Below are 24,017 nucleotides of genomic sequence, written 5' to 3'. Positions count from 1 at the left end.
TCTCTTCCCCAGTGCCTCTCATCTGTATCACGTGTCCTTCTACCTTCACTATCTGTAGATAATGAGTAGATGCTCAATAAATATTTTTCAAACGAACGAACACATGAATATAGGTGACACTGAGGACGTTTGAATGGTCACTGGTGCCTAGTGGCGAGAAAAGTGTGAGTTCAGTCCCCGGCAACTTTAGGCCATTTTGGCCTCCTACTCTGACCTTCTGAGGGCTGGGCAACACAGCTGCCGTTACTGGGCAGACGACAGAGAGAAGACATGATCCACCCCCCCCACCCCCCCCACCCCCCCGGCACAGGAATGAGGACACCAGTGTGCACGCCCAGTTCCCACGCTGTACACACTGGGACCCAGCTCAGCCCAGGGACCGGCAACAGACTTAGCCCTGTGTGAGCAGAGAGTTCTGGCCCCTCCACGGCCCCCGCCTGGGCCGCCACACCTCAGCCCAGTGCGGCCCCTGACTGGCGACACTACATGGCAGCCGCGAGGGCGCTGGGGCCCCCCTCAGGCTGCCAGGCTCCTTCCACCCGTCTGCCTGCTTCCCTCATCAGCCCCTGCACCGTCGCCTAAACGCACGTACTCATTCAGGACGATAATTTCCAGCTCCAGGTCTCCCTTGTCTTTCACAACTTGATTGTAGCGGCTCCTCCATGATTCCAGAGTGGATAAAGCTTCAGCGACATAAAGATCCTGGGAACATGGGACAACAGGGCCCGTCAGCCTGGGGTCAGCGCTGAAGCCGAGGCAGCTGGGGGCTGGGCTCACCCTGGACGACTCTTCACCCCCGCAGTCCCTTTGCAGAGAGCACCCGGGGTGATTGCGTGAGCCCAGCGGCAGCTTCTCGATTTCTAGCCGTCACATGCGCCCTACTCGCAAATCCTTCCTCAACCATCATTCCCACCCACAAAACTGACATAGGCTAAACTCCCCTCTAATCTCTCGTCTCCAGCCAGCCAGCCAGCCACCCCGCTTTCATCCTTTTACCCATTTACTCACCCACTGCCCCCCGCCCCCCCCCCCGGCTCATTCACCCTTCCACTATCACCATCCCTCCGCACCCCCACCGCCTGCCGCCACCCCGGCCGCCCTCAGGGAAGGCCTGCCACCTTGTCAGCAAGTTGCACATGCAGCTGCTCGGCATATTCCTCACTCTTCTCAGCTCGTTCCTTCTGGGCTCGGATGGCCTTCTTTAAGGTTTCTTTGTCCCGGTCTCCCTTTTGCTTTAATTCCTTCAGTTGCTCCATGATGGCCTCCACTTCTGCCTTGTGCTGGTTCCCACTGCGCTCCAGGTTCTGGGGAGGGAGGGCCAGGAAGGGTCGGGGGAGTGGGCAGGGGGCAGGAAGAGACAAGAAAGGCAGAGACGGAGGGCAGAGACGAGGAAAGGGGACCAGCGAAGAGAGGGGATGGGGGACAGGGAAAAAGAAAACGGGTCACCCACTGCGTGGGGCCTTAGGGCTCTCTAAATGCAGGCCAGGGATGAGGGCCATTCCCAGCTCTCCGTGGCACCTCTCTGGGTCACCGAACCCATCGGGTCTTAATGTTAGGACAGAACTCTTCCTTCAGCTCCCAGTGCTGTGGTTAGAAGGACCTCTCACTCATTCAGCAGAGCTACGACCTCAGAGGGTCCCTAGCTCACACAGGCAAGCAGCAACTGAGACCGTTCCTTCCCCCCGGGGTAGTTGAAAGACCCAAGGACCTAAGGGATTAAGTGACTGGCTCAGGGTCACGGCACCAAACCCGGTCACTCCTGGGAAGGGCACCCAAGACCTCTGGGGCCCACTGCTCTTGCCACTGTCCCAGAGTCTCTCTGAAGCAGAAGTGCCTTGGCAGCAAGTGCCCCATAAACCATCGAGGCAAAGCCTTACCGAGTGTGGCTCACCGCCCTGGGACTGCCATGTCCCGGCCCCTCCTTTCCCACCCGTGGGGCCGGCAGGTACCTTGATCTGCATGCACAGGCGACTGTTCTCTGCCTCTTTGCACCGGAGCTGGGCCTGCAAATGCCCCCGCATAGACTCCATGGATTTAGAAAGCTCGGACGCTGTCTTTGCTTGAGCCTTTGGAGAGAGAGAGAAAGTGGCAGAGCCAGCATTTGAACCCAGATGTCCAATTCCAGAGTGCATCCTCCCCACGAAACTCTACTGGCTCATAAGGAGGAGCAACTGTCAGGGCTGGTACCTTCTCACATTGTATTTCCTGGAGAAGTTCTTCTACTTCCTTGTCCTTGTCTTGCAAGAGTAACAGCAGGCGCTGGAGAGAACACACACTGTCATGAGCTCCCTGGGAAGAGCAAGGGAGTCGGGCCCGGGGGCGACAGCCACTCCTGTGAGTGCCTGGGCAACAAGGCCCAAGATCCCAACTGTACCTGCCCATGTCACAGAGACCCTGGCAGGAAGCATCCAATATCTGTAGTGAATGTTCAAGACAACAAATACGTATTGATCTTGCAATTTAAGATAAAGTAACGTTAGGGGCGCCTGGGTGGCTCAGTTGGTTAAGTGTCTGACTCTTGATTTCGGCGCAGATCACGATCTCACAGGTCGTGAGTTCGAGCCCCGTATCAGGCTCCATGCCAGGCATTCTTTCTCTCCCTTTCCTTTGGCTCCTCCCCTGTTCACGCTCTCTCTCTCAAAAAATTTTAATTAATTAAATTAAATTAAATAATATTAGTCATGGAAACAATGAAAAACAAAACAAAATGCTAAATTAGAATCCCCATAATCCCCCAGGCAAAGAGAACCACTGTTAAAACACATTAAGAAGTCTTGGGGCATCTGAGTGGCTCAGCTGCGCATCAGACCACAGCCCAGGTCATGATCTCACGGTTCGTGAGTTCGAGCCCCGCGTCGGGCTCTGTGCTGACAGCTCGGAGCCTGGAGCCTGCTTCTGATTCTGCGTCTCCCTCTCTCTCTCTGCCCCTCCCCTGCTCATGCTCTGTCTCTCTGTCTCTCAAAAATAATAAACATTAAAAAAAATTTATTAAAAAAAAAAACACATTAAGAAGTCTTATGCAAAAATGTTCCTACAACATTTACCATAATGTGATTAAATCTTCTACACCTTTTGAAACAGCAAGTTAAAGTTTCAATTTACTGATGTATCATAATTTGGTTCCCGGGCTCTCAAGCTGGAGATGCAGATTTAGGCGTTATCCCCTTCATGCTGAATCCCCGATTGTCACCTTCGGAGAGGCCTCGGGGGCCGAGCGCCCAACCTTGGGATAGGTGGCTTTCATCTTCCTTCTCCCTTGGGAGACTCGTGTGGGCATTAATACCTCAAATACTCCAAAAGGTCTTGGGAGTTAACATGGTGAATTTTTTGTGCAGGCCTGTCAGCAGTTTCCCGATTTATGTGACCACAGATCACTCCCTGCTTTTGTTTCTGGTACCCATTAACATCGTCGAGGAACTTAGGGTTCCATGGACCAGCCTTTGGAGCATGCTTCCTTGGGAGAGATTCCCAGAACTGGAATTTCTGAGCCAAAAAGTCTACCTTTGGATGGTTTTTAATCCATAATGCAAATAAGGAAATTCAAGTAACAGACTGATGGTTAGTAACTCCATCAGCAGGAGCAGCATCCCTCAGGTTGGGTGTTCAGCTTGGTGGTTTCAAGCTTCCAAGTGATCAACTAGACAAGCCCAGTGGAGCAGGCAAGGCAGGGGACATCAGCCCATTTTACAGATCAGGAAACTAAGACCCAAAGAAATGTCAGAGCGAGGCTGCCGTGTCCCTCCAGCCCCTCTGTGCACTGTCGCCTAAAACCCACTAGATCCGCCAGGGGGCGCAGTGTTACCGCTTTCTCTGAGTCCGCCTCCGCCAGCCTTTTGAGTAGTGCTCCTTGTTGCTCCATTAGCCTTTCGGAATCCTTCAAGGGAAGGCACACAGGTCGTTAAGCAATGAACCCAGATGTCTACATCCTATGGATTCTTTCCCTTTTCCAAGACTTACATTTCCCAATTATAGGAATCATAAATAGATTGCAACCTCATTATAAAATAATCACCCTCATCCACCTCCAAACCCCACCCCGTTGTTACTGGTTTGATGAGTGTCCTGCCTATCCTTTCTCTACGCATTTATATATAGCTACACCTAGAGAAATGTTATCTTTTGGGGGGTTGGGATGCGAAGGGATTTATGAGTGATTTGACCCAAATGATAGCATACTGTATTTTTATGCTACAACTTGGTTTTTTATAAAGAGCTTGAGGGATGCCTGGCTGGCTCAGTGGGTGGGGTGTGCAACTCAATCTTGGGATTGTGAATCTGAGCCCCATGTTGGGTGTAGAGATTATTTAAAAATTTAAAAATCTTAAAAAAAAAACAAAACACCAACAGCTTTATTGAGCTGAAAATTCAGATACCATACCCCTTTAAAAAGCACAATTTAGGGGCACAATTTAGGGGCTCAATCGGTTAAGCTTCCAACTCAGGTCATGATCTCGTGATTTGTGGGTTCGAGCCCCGCATCAGGCTCTGTGCTGATAGCTCAAAGCCTGGGGCCTGCTTCAGATTCTGTGTTTCCCTCTCCCTCTGTCCCTCTCCTGCTTGAGCTCTCTCTCTTTTCTCGCAAAAGTAAATAAATAAACATTTTTAAATAAATAAATAAATAAAATGCACAATTCAATGTTTTTTTGCACTTTCCATGATTAATTTTTTAAATTGTGGTAACATATCGCTAACATAAACCATGCCATTTTACATTTGGTTAAGTGTAAAATCCAGTGGCATATATATAGTATATCCAAATATTGTGCAACCACCACAACTCTCTAGTTCCAGAACATTTCCATCATCCCAACCGAAAGACCTGTTAAAACACTCTTCTTTCCCTCCTCCCCTAGCCCCCTGCAGCCACTAATCGGCCTTCTTTCTCCAACAGGCCACTGCATTTTTCACCTCTCCCCTTGCACAGCCTCTGGGCAAGGAAGCTGTTCCCAGGTTGCATAAATGCAAACACTGTAGCAATGTACTGTGCTGGGCCAGACGTGTACAAAGTGTCTCTCTCTAGGGTGGAGAGAGGCGGCATGCCTGGGCCAGAAGGTCTGTGATCTGCGGCAGCTGAAATGACCTACAAAATGCCTGCACAGATTTGCATGGCCATGGGCAGGAGGAGGGCCCTGGGTGGCGGCCAGTCTTTCCAGCAGACTCCTGCTGCTTTAGCTTGCATTTCCCCCATCACTCATAAGTTTATCAGCCACTGAGCTCCCTCTTCTTCCCCGACTGCCTGCTCACACCCTTGCCCATCTCTCCCAAACAGGCCGTGTCTGAGAACCATCTCTACTCTTCCATAGAAGGGGGCTGGGCTCGCCTTCCCTTTTCCTCTCAGGCTCACAGGTCCCCTTCACAAGCCATGGCAGGGCTGGGAGTGGAGAGAGGCCAGCATCATGGTTTCTCCAGCAACAGGAAGAGGCAAAGAACACGGGATGAAAGTTAAGGCCTGCAGCTCCTCTCACTGTCCTTTACGCCGTGTCCTCCGAGACTCCAGGGGGACACTACACAAACGAACACACAACTCTCACCAAATCCCCCATTCTAAGGAGCCATGGACTATGACCACCCCCATTTTAGAGAGGAGGAGATCGAGGCTGGGAGAAGTGAGGTGAGCTGCACGACATCACACAGCTGGAAATGGCAGCGCTGGGCCCTAAGCCAACCGACCCCACAGCCAGAGCAAATTCTCATCCACTGAGCATCCTGAGGAAGCACAGAGATGGGGGGTACCGTCCCAAGAGCCATGGGGGCAGGGGGAGAGGAGAGCCCAGACTGAACAGAGAATAGCCGCTGTGGGTGGGAGTCCAGATTAGCTGACCCTTCATCTCCAACGGGAGATTCCGGGATTCTAGGACAGTAGAAGCTAAGGGGTCAAAAAGGAGACAAATTGAGTAGGAAGAGGTTTGTCTGGAGGCCCCAGTCCCAGGACAAACAGCAGCAGCCCCTACCACACCAAACAGCTATCATGTGCCAGGCAGTATGCCAATCCCCCATCCATGTCCTCACGTGGTACCACGTGGAAGATACTACTCCCATTTCGCAGGTGGGAAAACTGAGGCCCAGAGAGGTTAAAAATTGTCCAGCCAGGAACACCTGGTTGGTTCAGTTGGTTAAGCCTCCAACTCTTGACCTCAGCTCAGGTCATGATCTCACGGTTTGTGAGTTCAAGCCCTGTCAGACTCTGCGCGACAGCACAGAGCCTGCTTGGAATTCTGTCTCTCCCTCCCTCTGCCCCTCCCTCCCCCTCTCTCTTTCTGTGTCTCCTCTCTCTCAAAATTAAAAAAAAAAAAAAAAAAAGCAGTTAAAAAAATTGCCCTCCCAAGCATATTGAGCCAGACATTAAACAGGTATTAACTATTTTAAGAGAGTAATTTCGCTATAACTAATAAAACCGATAGAAATATATTCTAGAAACTCTCAAATACACCAGGACAGTATATACATGAATGCCCCAAATAACAGTGCTTATTTAACAGCAAACAACTGAAAATACACCTCCATCAACAGAAGAAAGGATAAGTTGTGGAGTAGTCATAATATGGAATATAGTGAAAATTAACTATCTTAGGTCTCAGGGACAAAACCGGATGAATCTTATAAAAATATTGAGTGAAGGGGTGCCTAGGTGGCTCAGTTGGTTAAGCGTCCAACTCTTGATTTTGGCTCAGGTCATGATCTCATGGTTCGTGAGTTCAAGCCCACATTGGGCTCTGGGCTGACAGTGCAGAGCCTGCTTGGGATTCCCTCTCTCCCTCTCTCTGCCCCTCCCCCATTCTCTCGAACATGCTCGCGCTCGCTCTCTCTCTCTCTCTCTCTCTCTCTCTCTCTCCCCCCCCTCAAAAATAAATAACATTAAAAAATATTTTTTGAGTGAAAAAAGCAACTCAGAAGAACACATATGGAACAATATCATTTATGTAAGGTTTGAAAACATGCAAAACAATACTGTATGTTGCTCAGATATATATGTAAGTGATAAAAAACTATCAGATTGGAGAGAAAGGATCCCTCTGATAAGCTTATCATCAAAGGAGACATTTAATGACTCGGACAAGATTTCGTTTGGAAGCCTGGTCTGTGAGCACACTGCTTATATTCCTTATTTTACATACTCATTGTGGGGCACCTGGCTGGCTCAATCAGTAAAACAATAACTCTTGATCTTGGGGTTGTGAGATCAAGCCTCCCATTGAGTGTGGAGCCTACCTTGAAACTAAATAAACAGGGGTGCCTGGGTGGCTCAGTGGGTTAAGCATCGGCTTAGGTCTCATGATCTAACTTCAGCTCAGGTCATGATCTCGCAGTTAGTGAGTTCAAGCCCCACATCAGGCTCTGTGCTGACAGCTCAGAGCCTGGAGCCTGCTTTGAATTCTGTGTCTCCCCTCCTCTCTGTCCGTCCCCCGCTCATGCTCTCTCTCTCTCTCTAACATAAAATAAACATTAAAACTTTTTTAATTAAAAAAATTAAATAAAAATTTAAAAAATAAACACATAATGAATTAAATTAAATACTAATTTTTAAAAAATAAAACAAGAAGTTCACAATGCTAAACATAAAATAAAATTTAAAAATAAAATAAAATAAAACAAAACAAAACAAAACAAAAGACACTATGGTCTCTTTGATTTGAACCAAACAGGAAGATGGCTATTTTTGCCATCAGTCTTTCCAGAATCATTTGCTAATATAGAACATCTTTCAGAGACCATCTTTTAAGAAAAGTGCAGCCCTACCGTCGGTACTAATCATTATCCATCCTCCATTTACCCAGGGGCCGAGCCCATCCCGGACTCCTCAGGTCCTTCCTGAGCCACCAGGTCCAGCTTTGACAACCAAGGCAGCACCCAAGGCAGTCAACCGGGGTGCCCGGCACTTCACGTGAACGTCTCGTCAGGTCAGGCCAGGCACGGATAGCACGTTCATTTCCCAGACGAGGAACGGGGGGGACGGAGGCTCGGAGCAGATGGGCCCTTGGTGCCACGGGGTGCGGCCGAGTCCAAGCTCACCTCTTTGCAGTGCTGTTCCCTCAGCAGGTCTCGGAGGGTGCGGTTGGTCTCCTCAAACGTGCTCAGCTTCTGCAGGAGAAGTTCCTTCTGCCTCGTCAGGGTGTTGATGTCCGTGCAGGTCATTTGTTTCTCCTGGAAGACAGCGGGCAGTCTTACACGGTGCCAGGGAAGAAGGGAGGAGCCAGGCCCCTTTTAAGAGGTGCTGGTGCCAGGAAGCCCAGGAGAGAAGCCCAGCGCTGTGTACAGGGCCGGAGCGGTCAAGGGCAGGCTTCCCAGAGGAGGTGGGCCTGCAAGGATGGGGCAGGAGCTGAGAACGACAAGGGACAAGGGCCGGGGTGCCCAGCATGGGCAAGTGCAGGTAAGGCAGACTTCCTGGAAGAAGTGGAGGAGGAGGACGACACCTGGTGGCCGATACTCGCAGGAATCAAACTGTGGCTGACACTTGCAGGAATCGGACTTAGGCCTTGACTCACTGTGATCCCAGGAGACCCATGATGAGGTCAACTCAGAGCCCCTGGCCACCAGAGGTCATCCTCGGGGATCAGGACCCAGAAGTAAGAGTGGGGGTGGGGCTCGAGGAGTCCAGTGTGCCCTCCCCTGGCCTGGAGATGTCATAAAGTCAGCCTGATGACTGTGTAAAGACCCCTCCCCGGCTTGCAGCTTGCCCCTTTCTGGGCCCAGTCCCAGGGCTGAGTGGTTCTCTGCCTGCCACCTACTGTCTTCAGCTTCCCGATGGTGTCCTTCAAGGCCATGACTTGCTTGGCAGCAGCAGCCCCATCCATTTCAGCCTCTACCAACTTGGACATGAGGCACTCCTTCTCCTGCTGGAGGTGTTTCTTCTGAAGCCTGGGGCCAGAGAGAATAGGGCTCTGTGAGCCCTCCCAGGCCGCGGCCCACCCGGAGCTCTGGGCTCGCCTCACAATGCCCTGCGAGGCTCATCTCCTGGCCAGGGGACAGTGGGGGAGGGGGAGGGATGGCCCCTGGGAGGCCACCTGGGCCCCACAGCCACGCCTTCACATCAGGTGACGTTACGGCATCTGTGGCCCTGCTTGCCTCTTGGTTATCAGCATCATCTCTGTCCCTGGCCATTGCCACAGCCTCAAAGCCACCACCGTCAGATCCGCTTCTGAGCCTCCCATCCACTCTTCACACCGGAGCCAAGCCTGGCCGCACCGCGCCCTGCTTTGAACACCCCTCCACGGCCGCTCAGTGGAAACCCCTTCAAGCGACTGCTAAGAGCGGCCCCTGCCAACCTCCATGGCTCCCCTTGCCCTCTGCCCGCACCCTCTCCTCCTTCCTGCCTGCCTTCCATTTCTCAGTTGCAAACTCCTCCCTGGGGGCTTTCACTCGAGATCCAGCATCCTTTCCTCCCCAGCACCCACTGCCCACCTCCCCTAACTACTCTGCAGGACTCTCCCTAAATGTTGCTTTTTCCGGAAAGGCTTCCTCGCCCCCGCTGCACTCTATGGGGGTCCTCGTCTCCCCTCACAGCGTGAACCACGGGCGCCATAGGGTAGCTAGCCGTGTGACTGCCGGACAGCCGTAAGTCTGGGTATGCTGTGACCCGGGGGCAGTGCCCAGGCCCACCAGGCACACTTTGGGACAGGGCCGCCTTACATGGTAAAGTCCTTCTCCTCCTTGATGCGCTCGATGTTGTGCCTCAGCACCGTGTTCTCGTGCTCGGTCTCGGCCAGCTCATGGGCCACCTCCTCCAGCTCCTCCTTCCGCTCCTCCAGGAACCTTTTGGCCATCTGGCGCTCACCTTTCTGCATCTTGACCTGTGCAGGGGCACGCAGGCAGGGGCCACTGAGGGGAGGTTCCTCCTCCGCACATCGCCAGGCCCATCACTTTGGACCAGAGAATGGCGCCTCCGATTGACAGATACATAGGTCACTTAGGTCCACTTGGCTGCAATCTCAGTTAGTCATCGCACAGACTCTCCGGGCGGACGCTACTCATCTCGTTTCCTCATGACAGAGAAAACCGAGTACACAGAGCCTAAGTGACTTGCTGGTCGGGGACAGGGCCAGGATACAGACCGTGGTTCGGCTGGCACACCGCAGGAGAGATGTCACAAAAAGGCCCACGCGCTGAGGGCTGTGGAGAAAGGGCTTGCCAGGCGGCCAGCCCCAGGTTCTCCAGGAGGGCCCACGGGCCCCAAGTGCAGGGTGGGGGATTAAAGACACAGGCCACATTAGCACTCAAGACCCGAACTTCACGCCAGCGCCGCCACCCTCCCGGTTGGGGGCCAGGGACTTCCAGGTCGTTTCCAATTAAGGGCATGGCCCACCAACTGAGGACAAACTTCCTTCACCTCTTTGGGGCTTTGTTCTTTTTTAAAACTTTTGTGTCAACTGGGAAACAGAGGTCCCAGCGTCCCAGTCACTTCGTCTCCGAAACGGGGACAATAACACCACCGGCTTCATTTACTGTTGGGCCAGATCAAACCAGGGCTTCCGTACAGAGCACCAGGAGGGTCAGGGCCAGGCCTGGGCTAAGCGCTTGATGGAGAGGGGTCCCCCAGGTTGCCCCGGCTACCTCCCCAGAGGCATCTAATGCCCTGGGGCAGCCTGCTGGGAAGGGCAGGAGGCCTGCGGGCAGGGGGCAGGCAGCCTGAAGGAAGCGGTCACCAGGACCCGCTGTCCTTCACACCCTCAGGCCAATAGCTATTTTACCCCCTACCTCCCTCACCTCAGACTTGAGACAACCGACCGCGTTCATCAGACTGTCAATCTTCTTATCATAACGGTTCATTTTACAGTGACCCGAGTCGTCATCTTCTGTAGAGAGGTCACTTAACCGCATCACTGAGACCAGCTTTTCTGAAGATGGTGGCGTGATCTCCAGGCAATGAGGCGGATTCTGATGCAGAGGAGGGAGAGACACGTGAACTCATAAGGCAAAGCCACAGCCATCAGCTCCAGAGCCACCTGCTTGTCCAGGGGAGGCAGGAAGGGCTAAAATGCCGAGGGCCGACCACAGGGACCTCAGGACGGAGAGCACACCGCGCCTTCTTGATGGAACATTACCTACCCCTGTTTACGTGATGTTTCTGAAGATTTTCTACCAAGAAATAAGCCTGTGTTACAATGTCAAGCTTAAAATAAAGGATAGAACAAACTGACAAAAATAGTCACAATACCCAAAGATGGCAAAAGTTTGGGGCGATAGATGTTTTCACATACCAAAGGCAGAAGTGAAGTATGTCAAAAGCCTTTTAAATGAATATGAATGCATGACAGTGGACAGTTGCAGGTACCCCACATCTGCTATAAAAGGTGCTTTAGGGACGAGTGGGTAAATGTGACGTGGACCAGATAGATGATAAGAAGAAATAAAGTTTTTAGGACTAATCATTGTTATTTTGGTTACACAAAAAAAAAAAAAAAAAAAAAATTATTAGAAACACATACTGAATACTTGAGGGGTAGAATGGTATGATGTCTGGAAATATTTAAATACATCAGCATAAAAACATGTTTTTTAAACAAAATGCAAGTGCCCCCCTGAAAAGATTGTCAAGCTGTATGACTCTTTGCTTGTAAGATTCCAGGAAGAAAGATATTATAATCTGGGAGCCAGGGTTTCCATGGGTTTTGATATGTTCAACTTGACTCAGTCTCCAGGTTTGTTCTGGTGCATTAAGTACTTGCTATTTCTTATTATTTGTTCAGTTCTGTGCTCCTTTTAAGCTCAAGTGCCAGATATCAGGAATAAAAGTATTCAATACTGAGTATAACTCAGGGCGCCTGGGTGCTTAGTTGGTTAAGCGTCATGATTTTGGCTCAGGTCGTGATCTCACGGTTCATGAGATTGAGCTCCACATGAGCACAGAACCTGCTTAGGATTCTTTCTCTCCCTCTCTTGGTCAGCCCCTCCCTCAAGCACATGCTCTCTCTCTCACTCCCTCTCAAAAATAAAATAAATGTTTAAAAATGAAAAAAATAAAATAAGAGTATGACTCTAATACCAGACAAGTAGGACTTTCAGGGTACAATTTTAAAAATGCATGCGGGGGCGCCTGGGTGGCTCAGTCGGTTAAGCATCCGACTTCGGCTCGGGTCATGATCTCGCGGTTCGTGGGTTTGAGCCCCACATCGGGCTCTGGGCTGATGGCTCAGAACCTGGAGCCTGTTTCGGATTCTGTGTCTCCCTCTCTCTCTCTGACCCTCCCCCGTTAATGCTCTGTCTCTCTCTGTCTCAAAAATAAATAAACGTTAAAAAAAAAAAAATGCATGTGCCCTTTGTCCCAGAAATTCTATTTCTAGGGACTTATCAAGGCAAGGATAAAGATAAATGTATGACAAGATAGTATTGGTTAAATACATCATGGTACAAATATACCCACAATGGAATACTGTCTTTAAAAAAAAAAAAAAAAAAAAGCAAGATACAATATATATACAATCAAAGTGTGTTCAAAAAGAATACATTAAGTAATCCCATTGTTACAAAAATCAAAACAAGGAGTCTCTTCGTAAGAAAAGATCAGGAAGGCTTCCACCTAGAAGTTCCAAGGCAGTCAGGCACCTGTGTGGTTAAGTCAGTTAAGTGTCTGACTTTGGCTCAGGTCATGACCGCTGGGTCCATGAGTTCAAGCCCTGTATCAGCCACGCATTGGGCTCCCTGCTGTTAGCACAGAACCAGCTTCGGCTTTGGATCCTCTGCCCCCTCTCTCTACCCCTCCCCTGCTGTGCTTGCATTTGCTTTCTCCCTCAAAAAAAAAAAAAAAAAAAAGTTCCAGAGCTCTTCTCAGAGTGTTGGGTGTTGGGATTACAGGTGGTTTTTTTAACTTTCTTTCTTGTGTTGGTTTGGATTTTCTAATTTTTCAACAGTGACTGCACATTGCTTTTTTAAGAAAAAAAAGTTGGCAATATTTATAAGGAGAGTAATACGGGGAGCCCGGGTGGCTCAGTCAGTTGGGCATTAGACTTTGGCTCAGGTCATGATCTCATGGTCTGTGAGTTTGAGCCCCATGTCGGGCTCTGTGCTGACAGCTCAGCGCCTGGAGCCTGCTTCAGATTCTGTGTCTCCCTCTTCCTCTGCCCCTCCCCCACTGTGCTCTGTCTGTCTGTCTCTCTCTCTCAAAAGTGAATAAATGTTAAAAAAGTTTTTAAAAATAAAATAAAAAATAAAAGGAGGGTAATAGGACAATATATAGTATGATAACAATGGTATTTTAAAACCCAAAAGTATGCATAGGAAAAAGTGTGACAGTAAGTGTAACCAAAATATTAGCAGTTTCAGGAGGGTGGTTCCCCACAGGGGTGGTAATGACAGCATTAGGACCAGAGGGGAGCTTCTGGGGAAGCTCATGATGATGTGGTTTCTTAAGTGGTGTGGTAGTTACACAGATACAGTCAGTTTGTAAAAATTCATCAGTCAAGCAGTATACTTCTGATGTGTGTACTTTCCTGCACTTTTTAAGAAAAAGCTTTTAAAACTTAATAGCAGTCACATTAAAGTAGTAAAGTGACAGGTGATGGTTTATTTTTCTGAATTTTCAACTTTCCATAACAAAAACAGATCACTTTTAAAAATAGGGTAGAAGGGTGCTTCGGCGGCTCAGTCGGTTGATCGTCCGACTTCGGCTCAGGTCATGATCTCACAGTTTGTGGGCTCGAGCCCCACCTTGAGCTCTGTGCAGGCAGCTCAGAGCCTGGAGCTTGCTTCGAATTCTGTGTCTCCCTCTCTCTCTGCCCCTCCCCAACTCATATTCTGTTGCTCTCTCAAAACTAAATAAACATTCAAAAAATGTTTTAAAAATAATAAAAATAGGGTAGAGAAAAAAACCCACACCTCCTTTCTCCCAAAGGCAATCAATCTTATATACCAGAAGGGGTTTTAAAAAAATCGAACAAGGGGGCACCTGGGTGGCTCAGTTGGTTAAGCGACCAACTCTTCATTTTGGCTCAGCTCATGATCTCACCGTTGGTGAGATAGAGCTCCACATCAGACTCTGCTGACGGCGTGGAGACTGCTTGGGATTCTGTCTCTCCAGTCTCCCTCTGCCCCTCTCCCACGCTCACTCTCTCTCTCTCTCTCTCTCAAAATACATAAACATTTTTTAAAAAATCAAACAAGAACCCCCACATGTACACAGCAGCTTCTGGGGTCCACGTCCAGCTCACCCCACATTTCCTTTCTCGCTTGCCCATAATGGGAAAGGTCAGGCTGGGTCTTCCCAGAAACACAGAGTCCCACTGGGAAGGAGAAGGGCACTGGCTCAAGGGGACATCATGAAATACAGCTGCTATCTGAGACAGAAGTCACCTCTCTGAGCTCCTCCATTTCTAGGATTCTGGGGCCCCAGAACTGAAAGTAGGCATTGAACTTTCCAGGGGGGACCGTAGGTCCTAGCAACCTAGGTCAGTAGGGAAGCCAGTTTCCAGAGTGGCAGATCTTTAATGTAGACTTCAAAAACTACTAAGTTTTCTGTTTTTTAAAAAAGCATTTTTAATTATAAAACATAGTATGCTTGTTATAATGAAATTCAAGCAGACGATAAAAAATAAACCTTTAAGGTTTATTTTTAAACCTTTAAGGGTCCTCCAACCCCAGAGGTAGTCACTGCTTGCTACTTTTTATTTATCTTTCCAGAAAATGTTATACATATACAAACACATGTATGTACACATGGATACAGACATCCTGTTTTTTTCTTCTTTTTAAGGTAAGCTCTACGCCCACCATGGGGCTCGAACTCAAGACTCCAAGATCAAGAGTCACATGCTCTGAGGCGTCTGGGTGGTTCAGTAGGTTAAGTGTCTGACACTTGATCTAGGCTCAGGTCATGATCTTGAAGTTCATTAGATCAAGCCCTGAATCGGGCTCCATACTGACAGCAGGTATTCTGTCTCTCCCTCTCTCTCTGCCCCTCCCCCCGTCACTCTCCCTCTGTCAAAATAAACCTAACAAAAATAAATAAGTAAATAAAGAGGGGCACCTGGGTGGCTCAGTCGGTTAAGCACCCGACTGTGGCTCAGGTCATGATCTCCCAGCGTGTGACTTCGAGTTCCACGTCAGGCTCTGTGCTGATGGCTCGGAGCCTGCAACCTGCTTCTGATTCTGTGTCTCCCTCTCTCTCTGCCCCTCTCCCACGCGCACTGTCTCCCTCTCTCTCAAAAATAAACATTAAAAAAAAAAAAAGTCACATGCTCTGCCTACTGAGCCAGCCAGGTGACCCACAAATGCCCCTGTTTGGACAAATAGGGCCAAACTCTACCCGCTGTGCAGCTCCGTGCTTCATGATCATGTATGAATATCTACGTCCATCACTATAACAGTTGTATGGTATTCCACTGCATGGATATATCACAATTTAACCAATACCCTCCTGATAGACATTTAGGTTGCTTCCAAAATTTCTCTCTTACAAACATCTTTATACATGATATCTGTACTCATGTACCCCAGCTCAGTCGGTTAAGTGGTTAAGCGTCCAACTCTTGATTTCGGCTCCGGTCATGATCTTGAGGTTCACGAGATCGAGCCCTGCATCGGGCTCCATGCTGACAGCAGGGAGCCTGCTTGGGATTCTCTCTCTCTCTGCCCCTCCCCTGCGTGCTCTCTCTCCCTCTCTCCCAAAATAAACTTAAAAAAAACCCAAAAAACAAAAAAATCCCTATAATATCAATTCCTAGGTATAAAACTACAGGATCCCTGTGGTGCCTGGCTCGCTTAGTCAGTGGACTGTACAACTCTTGATCTTGGGTTCGTGAGTTCAAACGTCACACTAAGTGCAGAGATTACTTAAAAATAACAAAAATCTTAAAAAATATTTTTTTTAATTTAAAAAAAAAATTTTTTTTTTAACATTTATTTATTTTTGAGACAGAGAGAGACAGAGCATGAACGGGGGAGGAGCAGAGAGAGAGGGAGACACAGAATCGGAAGCAGGCTCCAGGCTCCGGGCCATCAGCCCAGAGCCCGACGCGGGGCTCGAACTCACGGACCGTGAGATCGTGACCTGAGCTGAAGTCGGACGCTTAACCGACTGAGCCACCCAGGCGCCCCAAAAAATATTTTTTAAAAATAAAACCTAGCATCAATGTTTACATACGTGCCCCAGAACTGTTAAATGATTTCACCAATCCTCTCAAAACAGTATAAAAAAGTTTGCTGACTTCTCCTACCCTTGCCAACATGAGATATCAGTAAGCTTTTCTTTTTTTTTTTTTTTTTTAATTTTTTTTTTCAACGTTTTTTATTTATTTTTGGGACAGAGAGAGACAGAGCATGAACGGGGGAGGGGCAGAGAGAGAGGGAGACACGGAATCGGAAGCAGGCTCCAGGCTCTGAGCCATCAGCCCAGAGCCTGACGCGGGGCTCGAACTCACGGACTGCGAGATCGTGACCTGGCCGAAGTCGGACGCTTAACCGACTGCGCCACCCAGGCGCCCCTCAGTAAGCTTTTCAATTACAGTATATTCCATTCAATAAAAATGACAGCTTGTGTTTTAAAACATAGTTGTTTTTCATTTACATCTAACTGATTAGTCAGGTACGTGTAGTAAAAAATGGAAGACAGTGTTTTAATTCCAAGCTTTCTTTCCCTCTTGTTTAAAGGGCATTAAATTTTTTTTAAGTGTATTCATGTATTTATTTAATTTAAAAAAAAATTTTTTTAATGTTTATTTTTTTATTTTTGAGAGAGACAGAGTGCAAGAGGGGGAGGGGCAGAGGCAGAGAGGGAGACACAGAATCTGAAGCAGGCTCCGGGCTCTGAGCTGTCAGCACAGAGCCCGATGCGGGGCTCGAAATCACAGACCAGACCGCGAGATCATGACCTGAGCTGAAGTCGGACGCTCAACCGACTGAGCCACCCAGGCGCCCCTTATCTAATTTTTTTAATGTTTATTTATTTTTGAGAGAGAGAGTGTGCAGGTGCTAGTGGGGGGGGAGGGAGGGAGAGACACAGCAGCCTCTGTGCTGTCAGTGCAAAGCCCAAAGTGTGGGGCTCCAGAAGCCAAGAGCAGGACGCTTAACCAACTGGGCCACCCAGGCGCCCCTAATTTCAATCTTTCTATGTAAATACACACACACACACACACACACACACACACACACAAACACACACTGGTTAGAACACTTCTCATTTATTCCCTAGAATACCCCATTCTCCCTTTATCTCTTAGGGAAAACTGATAAATCAGGGAGTCAAACCCATGAAGTAGGACTTCAGAGTAATTACTTTCACTTTTTATTTCTACTTTTAAAAGTAATAAACTATCAAAAACAAAAAGAAGTAACAAACTACCAGCAAAAGACTGTTTCAAAATGGCAGGCATCATCTGGAAGCAGCCTCAGGTCCTTTTTACCTGCCCCTATAATGAGACCTTTGTCTAAAATGCAGCCAAAAGGTCTTGTTTCGTCACTGACGTTTCTCGTTGCAATTGACTAGGATGTAAGCCTAAGGAGGGTGCACCTGCCAGTCTGCGGCTGTCACCCCAGTGCCCGGCAGTGTCTGGCCCAAGTCTCGATAAATGTTATGCCGCAAGGATCACTGCGTGGATGGATGGATAGACGGACACGCAAAACATGTTGAGGCGCGGCTAAAAAGAGGACAGTAATTCTCTTGGCACCTTCACAACTCATACGGAAGGCAATGATTAACCAGTTCCAGAAGCGGTCTGGGGGACAACTGTGGAATACACGCATAATCTCTCGTGGGGACTGCCTGGAAAGAGGCGGTGCTCTCTTAGATAGGCACATTTCTGGTACACGTTTAAGTTACGCTTCAGATACTGTCCCGGTTACACGGGAAAAGACGTGGCTCCACACGTACAAACGAGAGAGGCCAAGGGTGCACCCTTTAATATGAGAGAGCCCTGAGCCCCAACTCAGGCTCTGCTGCTGCTTTCTCTGGGACTTCACCTCTCGGAACCTTGCTTTCCTCATCTGTACATTGGGAGAGCAAGACCTACCACACTGCAGTCTTGTGAGGACCCAAGAACATCATGTGCCTTCGGGGTTTAGCAGGACCTACTGGACCTACTGGACATGCCTAAGAGCTACCGCCGACCCTGAATCATACCGAGTTTGAGGCCTGCTAGACCCTGACCAGTCCGAGAAGGAAAGCCTGAACGAGAATGAGCCTACCTCCCACTTGCATCCCACATGCCGGGCGGATGATTTTCCAGGGGGCATCCAAGGTACCTTGGTTTTCACCCGGACACTCCGCCGCACATTCACGGTGTCCCCTTTCATTCCGCGCTTATGAGATTTCTGTGGAAAGGGACAAACCCAGGGTCACTTCCCCACACGGCCGGCCGTGGTGTCACTCTGGTGGCACCCACTTCCAACTCCGCAGGGGAGCCTCTTCTGACTAAGGCTGCTGCTGCCGTTTCTGGATCAAGGGCCGCCTACCTTCTAAGCAGGCAGCTGACCTCTGAAAGCAAGCGCACCTGTCTCGGAAACCTTTGGAGTTTGAGGCGCGAGGTGGCCGGGTTGGGAGGCGGCCCCCTGCTCCACAGCCTTAACCTCGCCCGGCCGGCAGGCTCCTACCTGGCTGCTGGTTGCTGATGGTTTCGGGAGTTTTTTTATGTGGACGTGGACAGGAGTGTTCTCATCCACGTGAACATGTAAGGGGGGAGTTGAAGAGCGGTCCTTCATGGTTCGCTTCTGGCAGGCGGGGGAGGACAACACAAAAAAGGTTGATCTGTGGATGAGTAAACGGGCATAAAAACCAGAGCTCAGAGCCTCTGGGGGCCACTGAAAGCCTAGCCAGCAAGCGAGCAGGACAGCTACCAATTACTGGCATGCGGGCAGGAACGAAGGCAGCGGTGCTGTTCCCGCAGGCTGCTGCAGAGATCCCAGCTGAAGACCACCGGGAAGATCTACGTCCACTCAAGAGAGGGGTCTGCCAGACCCGCACGTTCCGCAGAAGAACCCGAACCCAGCCCCAGGGTCCTCAGCGCTGAATCTCCGTCCAAGCCTGCTGGAATGCACAGCTTTTCTCCAGACTCAGCGTAGCACAGTGGGAGAGGGCAGGAGAATCCTTCTGCGCGGTAATCTGGGCGGGCAGATTAGCGCAGGAGACTCACAGAACGGTTAGAGCACAAAACAAATCAGGCAGCAGGCAGGTGAGAGAGGACGACCACAGAAAGCGATAGGAAATGCTGAGATGAGAAGGTTGCATAGATTCTGAATATAAGCAGGGCAGAACCCCCAGCTGCACACCCCTTGCCGCCACCACCCCCCCCGCCACCCCTCCAGCAACTATCCCTTCCCCATTCTTTGACTTTTTTCTTTTCTTCTACTTCTTCTTCTTCTTTTTTTTTTTTTTTTTCTTTTTGGAAGTTTTCTCAAGCCTTTTGGAACTGGGAAGGATTAGGTTAAGACAACCTCCTCATACCCAGCAGCTGGACCACAGGCAAAAGAAAAAAAACCATCCCAGTCAATCAGCAGGACAGGCATGAAAGCACCCAGCAGAGCGAGGGGCCACAGTGGTGCCAGCAGGGAAAGGCAGGTCCTGGAAAAGGTGTGCAAAAGCATTGGCGGTGGGGCCGCAGACCCGAGGGCTGCTCCGTGTGCGTGTCACCTACCGTCACAGTCACACTGGGCGCAACACAGGGTGTCCGCAAGACCTTTTTCTGCGTGAGACTTGTTACTCCGTTCTTCCCACACGATGGAAACCTGCACCCAGGCACAAGAACCAGATTGTAAGCGGAAAAATACGGCTCTTCTAGTCCTTAGATCTCCCGAAATTACACACAAGCTTATGACTAGGAGAACCAGTCTGGAATCACTCGGCTCCCTTTACACGAGCACCGAGCACGCCTGGTGTGCCTGGCAGCGGGATGGAAACAGGGGGTGATGGGCATTCACAGGGCTGACCCTGTAACCTGCCATTGCATCGCACATATTGTGACCTTTTGCTGAAACGCCCAGCTGTCATCCTGTCTGTCGGGTGGCAAAAAGCAGGCGGCACGGGAGCCACGGGCAAGGTACTAACTTGGCCAAGGATGAAAGTGCTCAGGGACTGTGCCTGGAGCAGGGGCAGCCCTGGAAAAATGCTCAGTGAATGACAGACATAAAAAGAAGCAGGGGAGTGTGTGGACGGCTCAGCTCACCAGCCGACTCTTGATCCCAGTTCAGGTCAAGATCCCAGGGTCCTGGGATTGAGCCCCGCATCGGGCTCCGAGCTGAACGTGCAGCCTGCTTAAGATTCTTTCTCTCTTTTTCTCTCTCTCCCCATACCCCTCTACCCTGCTTGAGAGCTTTCTCTCTAAAAAAAAGACAAAAACAAAAACCCAGCAGGCCCAGGAACAAAGTCACTGTGACTCAAATTTCATAAAATTAACAAACATTCAAGTAAGATGAAGAAAAGTTACTATTTCCCCAAATATCCCACTTTCTACCTTTTAACGTCTTGAAAAGCAGGGTTATTTTTGTTTTAGAGAGGTTTTTTTTTTTAATAATATGTGCAATTCATCATGCTTACACATAAACAACCTCATCACCAGATTTGCAAATATAAAAAAAGTTTAATGTCCAATATTTTGCAGCAGAGCGTCTGAGTCAAGAATGCCATGACGGAAAGGGACTTGGAAAATTCATTTGATCCATCCCACTACCTCCTGACAGCCCCAAAATATGGCTTCACCCTCCCCATCAATACTTCTGGGAAAATAATGTAACCTAAAGATGCAACATAAAAATTCTGGGGCACTGTAGCATGCATCTTGCTGTACATCTATTACGCTTTGATGAAAAAGAAAAAAAATATATTTATTGCGCCCTACTAGTCATTTGGGCAAGGAATACCAAATCTAAGTAGACAGGTTTTTTTTTCCCCCTCCTCACTTAAAAGCCAACAGATTTGGGAAATCTCTCTCCCTCATCAGGCTTGCCATACAATCACCTGGATTGCATCGATACCTTGCTAACTGCCAAATCCACCTCCGACATCATTGTTATTTACATGCAGCCCTCTTTCAAAAAGGACCTGCATGCCTCCTACTCCAACAATGGTGACCCTGTTTGCTCCTGGGAACTGGGGCACCTGGGGAGGGAGGGCAAGAGGGAGCCAGAACTGGGGTGGCCTGCCTGCACTTTTTTCCTCCTTCCCTTTCAAAATGATTTCTCAATGTCTTGGACCAGACTTTCAATACACAGAACAGGGAAGCTGGAAAGAGAAGCCCCCGGTGAGCCTGGTCTGAGGGCCCCTGACCACCTTTCCCTGCCCTTCCGCAGTACCTGGGGGAGCCGCCTGAGGATGAGGCAGACATGGCTAGGCATCAAAGCCGCAAAGGTGGGCAATTGGGTCAGCAGGCTCTGCTCAGGGGGACCCAGAGGGGCTTGTCAATAACAATCTCAGGGGCCCGGCATCAAACGTCCTCTCTGAGGGGAGGAGGGTGGAAGCCTTGGGGGTGGCAGTTGGATGAAAACTTGGGAGGCGCTCCTCTACTGTCCAAGTCGCACAGCAACTGTCCTGCCAAAGTGGGGGGGGGGGGGGGGGGGGAGATAGGAGAGGCTGAGCGACTTGCGGGGCAGTGGATGGACGGCCGGTAGGTGGGTAGGGGGCGCGGAGGAAGCTCCCCTCCCTGGGGACGGGCGAGGGGCGGAACTTCGAGGACAAGGACCACCACGCCCAGGCCCCACCCAGGAGTGGTGGGTGGCCGTCAAAGGGAAAACCTGAGGTGCTGGCTGGCGCGCGTGGAGGGCGAGAACCGCCAGGTCCCCAAGTGGGCCCCAAAGGGCCGGAATCCGAGAAGGGAGCTGGAGGGATATTCCGGGCGGGGCCAGGGCAAGGGTCTCCTAGGAGAAGGGGGCGTTCCCGGCAGAATAGAAACCCGGAGAGGACCAATAGTATTTGAAGGCGATAGGGGCGGCAGCTGCAGGAGAAAGGGGCGTTCGGCCACAAGTGGGTACCCCCGACGGCGAAGGGAAAATCCTCCCGGGCGCAACTGCCAGCGGCCGCCAGGACTTAGTATCCGAGTTAGAGCGGGTCGGACGCCGGGTGGTGCAGGGAGCGGGATGGGACCCCCGGGGAGGCCCCCTGGGCTGGTGATCCCGCTCCCGCGGGGTTGGGCGGCAGGGAGACGGCCCCGGGGAAACAGCACTGCCTACGAGGCGCGGACAAATAACTGCCGAGCCGAGGCCCGCAGGGAGGGAGAGGCGGCAGGGGCGACGCCCACCGGCGGGCAAGGGGCGCGGGGCCAGCCTCCGACGGCGGGGAAGAGACGACGACCACCCACCAGCGTGCAGGAGGGGACCAGTTTCTGCCCATAGAGAGAAGGGCGAGGCCCCGCCGGAGGGCGGCAGAGGTGGGAGTAGAGTCCCGCCGGAGGCCAGGTCAGGTGGGAGGCGGCCGGCCCGCCCGTTAGCCGGAGGAGGAGAGGGCCCGCGCCGGGGGGCGGGGCGGGGGCCACATTCTGACCGGAGCGGGACGAGCGCGCCGGAGGGCTGGAGGCAGGGGCGGCCGGGGGGGAGGGGGAGCGGCGGGGGCCATCCCTCCCTCCCGGACCCAGCCCGGCGGCGGCGGCGGCGGGGCGCCCCGAAGCGCCCGGGGTCCCGCCTGCCGGCGGCCTCTCACCAGGAGCGGCACGGCTGCGCCCAGAAACGCCTCCTTATGAAGTCGTTGAAGTCGGAGGCCAGGGCCGTGCCATGGAGACGCCGCGGCGGATGCAGTGCGGCTCCCGCGGCGACTCCTCCCCGCTTCCGCCTCCTTTTCCGACACCCGGTCGGCAGCTCGCCCATTGGCCAGTTCAAACCCCCCCAGGAGCCTCTCGGGTTTCGCCATTTAGACCCAGCCCCTGGCGTCACAGAGATGCCCCGCCCCACAAGAAGCTCCGCCCTCGTCTGGGCCACGCGTCCCGTCGCCGTGGAGACGCGCGACGCCACTAGAGGGCTTTGCCGGGGCTTGCCCCGCCGTTCAAGGCCCGGCTGGCCCTCCGCCATTTTTACCCCGTCGCGGTCCCCCTCGAGTCCCCTAACTGGAAGGAGCGTTAAAACTCTACCCCGGGCCCTTTGATACGTGTTGGGAAACTGGGCTCCGACTGGGGACACAGAACGAGTAATCGGCCGGAGCGACGCGCAGCTTCTGACATCCAGCCCCTTCAGTAGTCCGCTGGTGGCGCACACCACCCAGACTCTGATATCTCGCCCCTTCCCACAGCTCCTCCTCTATCCTCGTCCAGACTGGAGGAACGGGCCGCGTCCCCCTCGCTCCTCACCGCCCTCCTGCACACTGGGCGCTGCTGTGTGTACAGACCTACTTCGATGAGGTTCTCGCTGGGCCGCCATCTTCTCAACTATGCTTCACTGTGGAGCAATCAAGGGGGGGCTGTCACGTGGCTCACCGCGCCGCCCTGGATTCTGGGAGACTTTAACATCCTCAGGCCAATCTGGCCTCGGTCGCTTGACGTCCTCATGTCCCTGACTTTCCCTTGAACCTCAGCCATGCCCCCTCAGGGTCACACAACTGGTACACCTGAAATCTGAAATTCCAGCTTCCCGCTGTCCACACAGTACTTGCTTTTCTGGCTTCGCTTTCATTTTCTTCGCATTGGCTAATGCCCACCATATTCATTCCCCGGTGTTAGGGAGCCCTCCACGTCTGTTCATCTTCTCCCTATTGAATAAGTAACGGGTCTCCTGTTATCATTCAACCACCTGAGGTTCTGCAAGGATGAAACCCACACACCATGGCCTCCACCTTCAGCTGAGCCCTCATCACCGCCCAAAATTGTTCCATCTGTCTCTAGATCCCTTCTCTCTCCAAGTGGCTTTTCCAAACCTTTGCCTCTCCCGTCTCCTATTCCCAACTCTCCTTTCTCATAGAGAAAAATAAAGCCATCAAGAATTTCCTCTACCTTCTCCCTACCTATCTGCACTCATTTTAAGTCCCCGCCCCGCCTCCCCACCATCTTTTAGTTCCTCCCTTCAGAGGAAGTGATGTCCTTCTTGCTGCCCAAGGCAAACTTCTTACTGCCAGGCCTAGATCAAAGATCTCAGTAAAATGTCTCTTGCTACCCCCAGCACGGAATTGTTGATCATTTCTC

At 51.1% G+C, this 24,017-nt stretch overlaps 1 protein-coding gene across 16 annotated transcripts in view; it reads right to left on the bottom strand.

The window, feature by feature from the left end:
- Positions 1–23,309, bottom strand: part of ODF2 (outer dense fiber of sperm tails 2) — a 35,587-nt gene extending 12,278 nt beyond the window's left edge. Inside the window, exons 1-14 of one of the 16 annotated variants that reach the window (XM_078436430.2) lie at positions 22,550–22,660; positions 21,211–21,445; positions 19,557–19,647; positions 18,517–18,633; positions 18,112–18,237; positions 10,702–10,872; positions 9,628–9,788; positions 8,727–8,856; positions 8,011–8,142; positions 3,803–3,874; positions 2,188–2,259; positions 1,950–2,066; positions 1,119–1,304; positions 593–702 (exon numbers count right to left, since the gene is read on the bottom strand). In XM_078436430.2, the coding sequence (XP_078292556.1) occupies positions 593–702; positions 1,119–1,304; positions 1,950–2,066; positions 2,188–2,259; positions 3,803–3,874; positions 8,011–8,142; positions 8,727–8,856; positions 9,628–9,788; positions 10,702–10,872; positions 18,112–18,237; positions 18,517–18,633; positions 19,557–19,647; positions 21,211–21,242 (1,517 nt within the window). In that variant the 5' untranslated portion in view covers positions 21,243–21,445; positions 22,550–22,660. Of the gene's footprint in view, positions 1–592; positions 703–1,118; positions 1,305–1,949; positions 2,067–2,187; positions 2,260–3,802; positions 3,875–8,010; positions 8,143–8,726; positions 8,857–9,627; positions 9,789–10,701; positions 10,873–18,111; positions 18,238–18,516; positions 18,671–19,556; positions 19,648–21,210; positions 21,446–21,648; positions 21,733–22,211; positions 22,354–22,549; positions 22,729–23,227 lie in introns of those variants that run through there. The other 15 variants (XM_078436429.2, XM_078436432.2, XM_078436431.2 and 12 more) reach the window with 15 other exon arrangements.
- Positions 23,310–24,017: the final 708 nt, after the last annotated feature.

Source organism: Panthera onca, chromosome D4, assembly GCF_046562875.1.
Source record: "Panthera onca isolate mPanOnc1 chromosome D4, mPanOnc1 haplotype 2, whole genome shotgun sequence".
Lineage (NCBI taxonomy): Eukaryota > Metazoa > Chordata > Mammalia > Carnivora > Felidae > Panthera > Panthera onca.
This window is presented reverse-complemented; position numbering and strand designations above follow the sequence as displayed.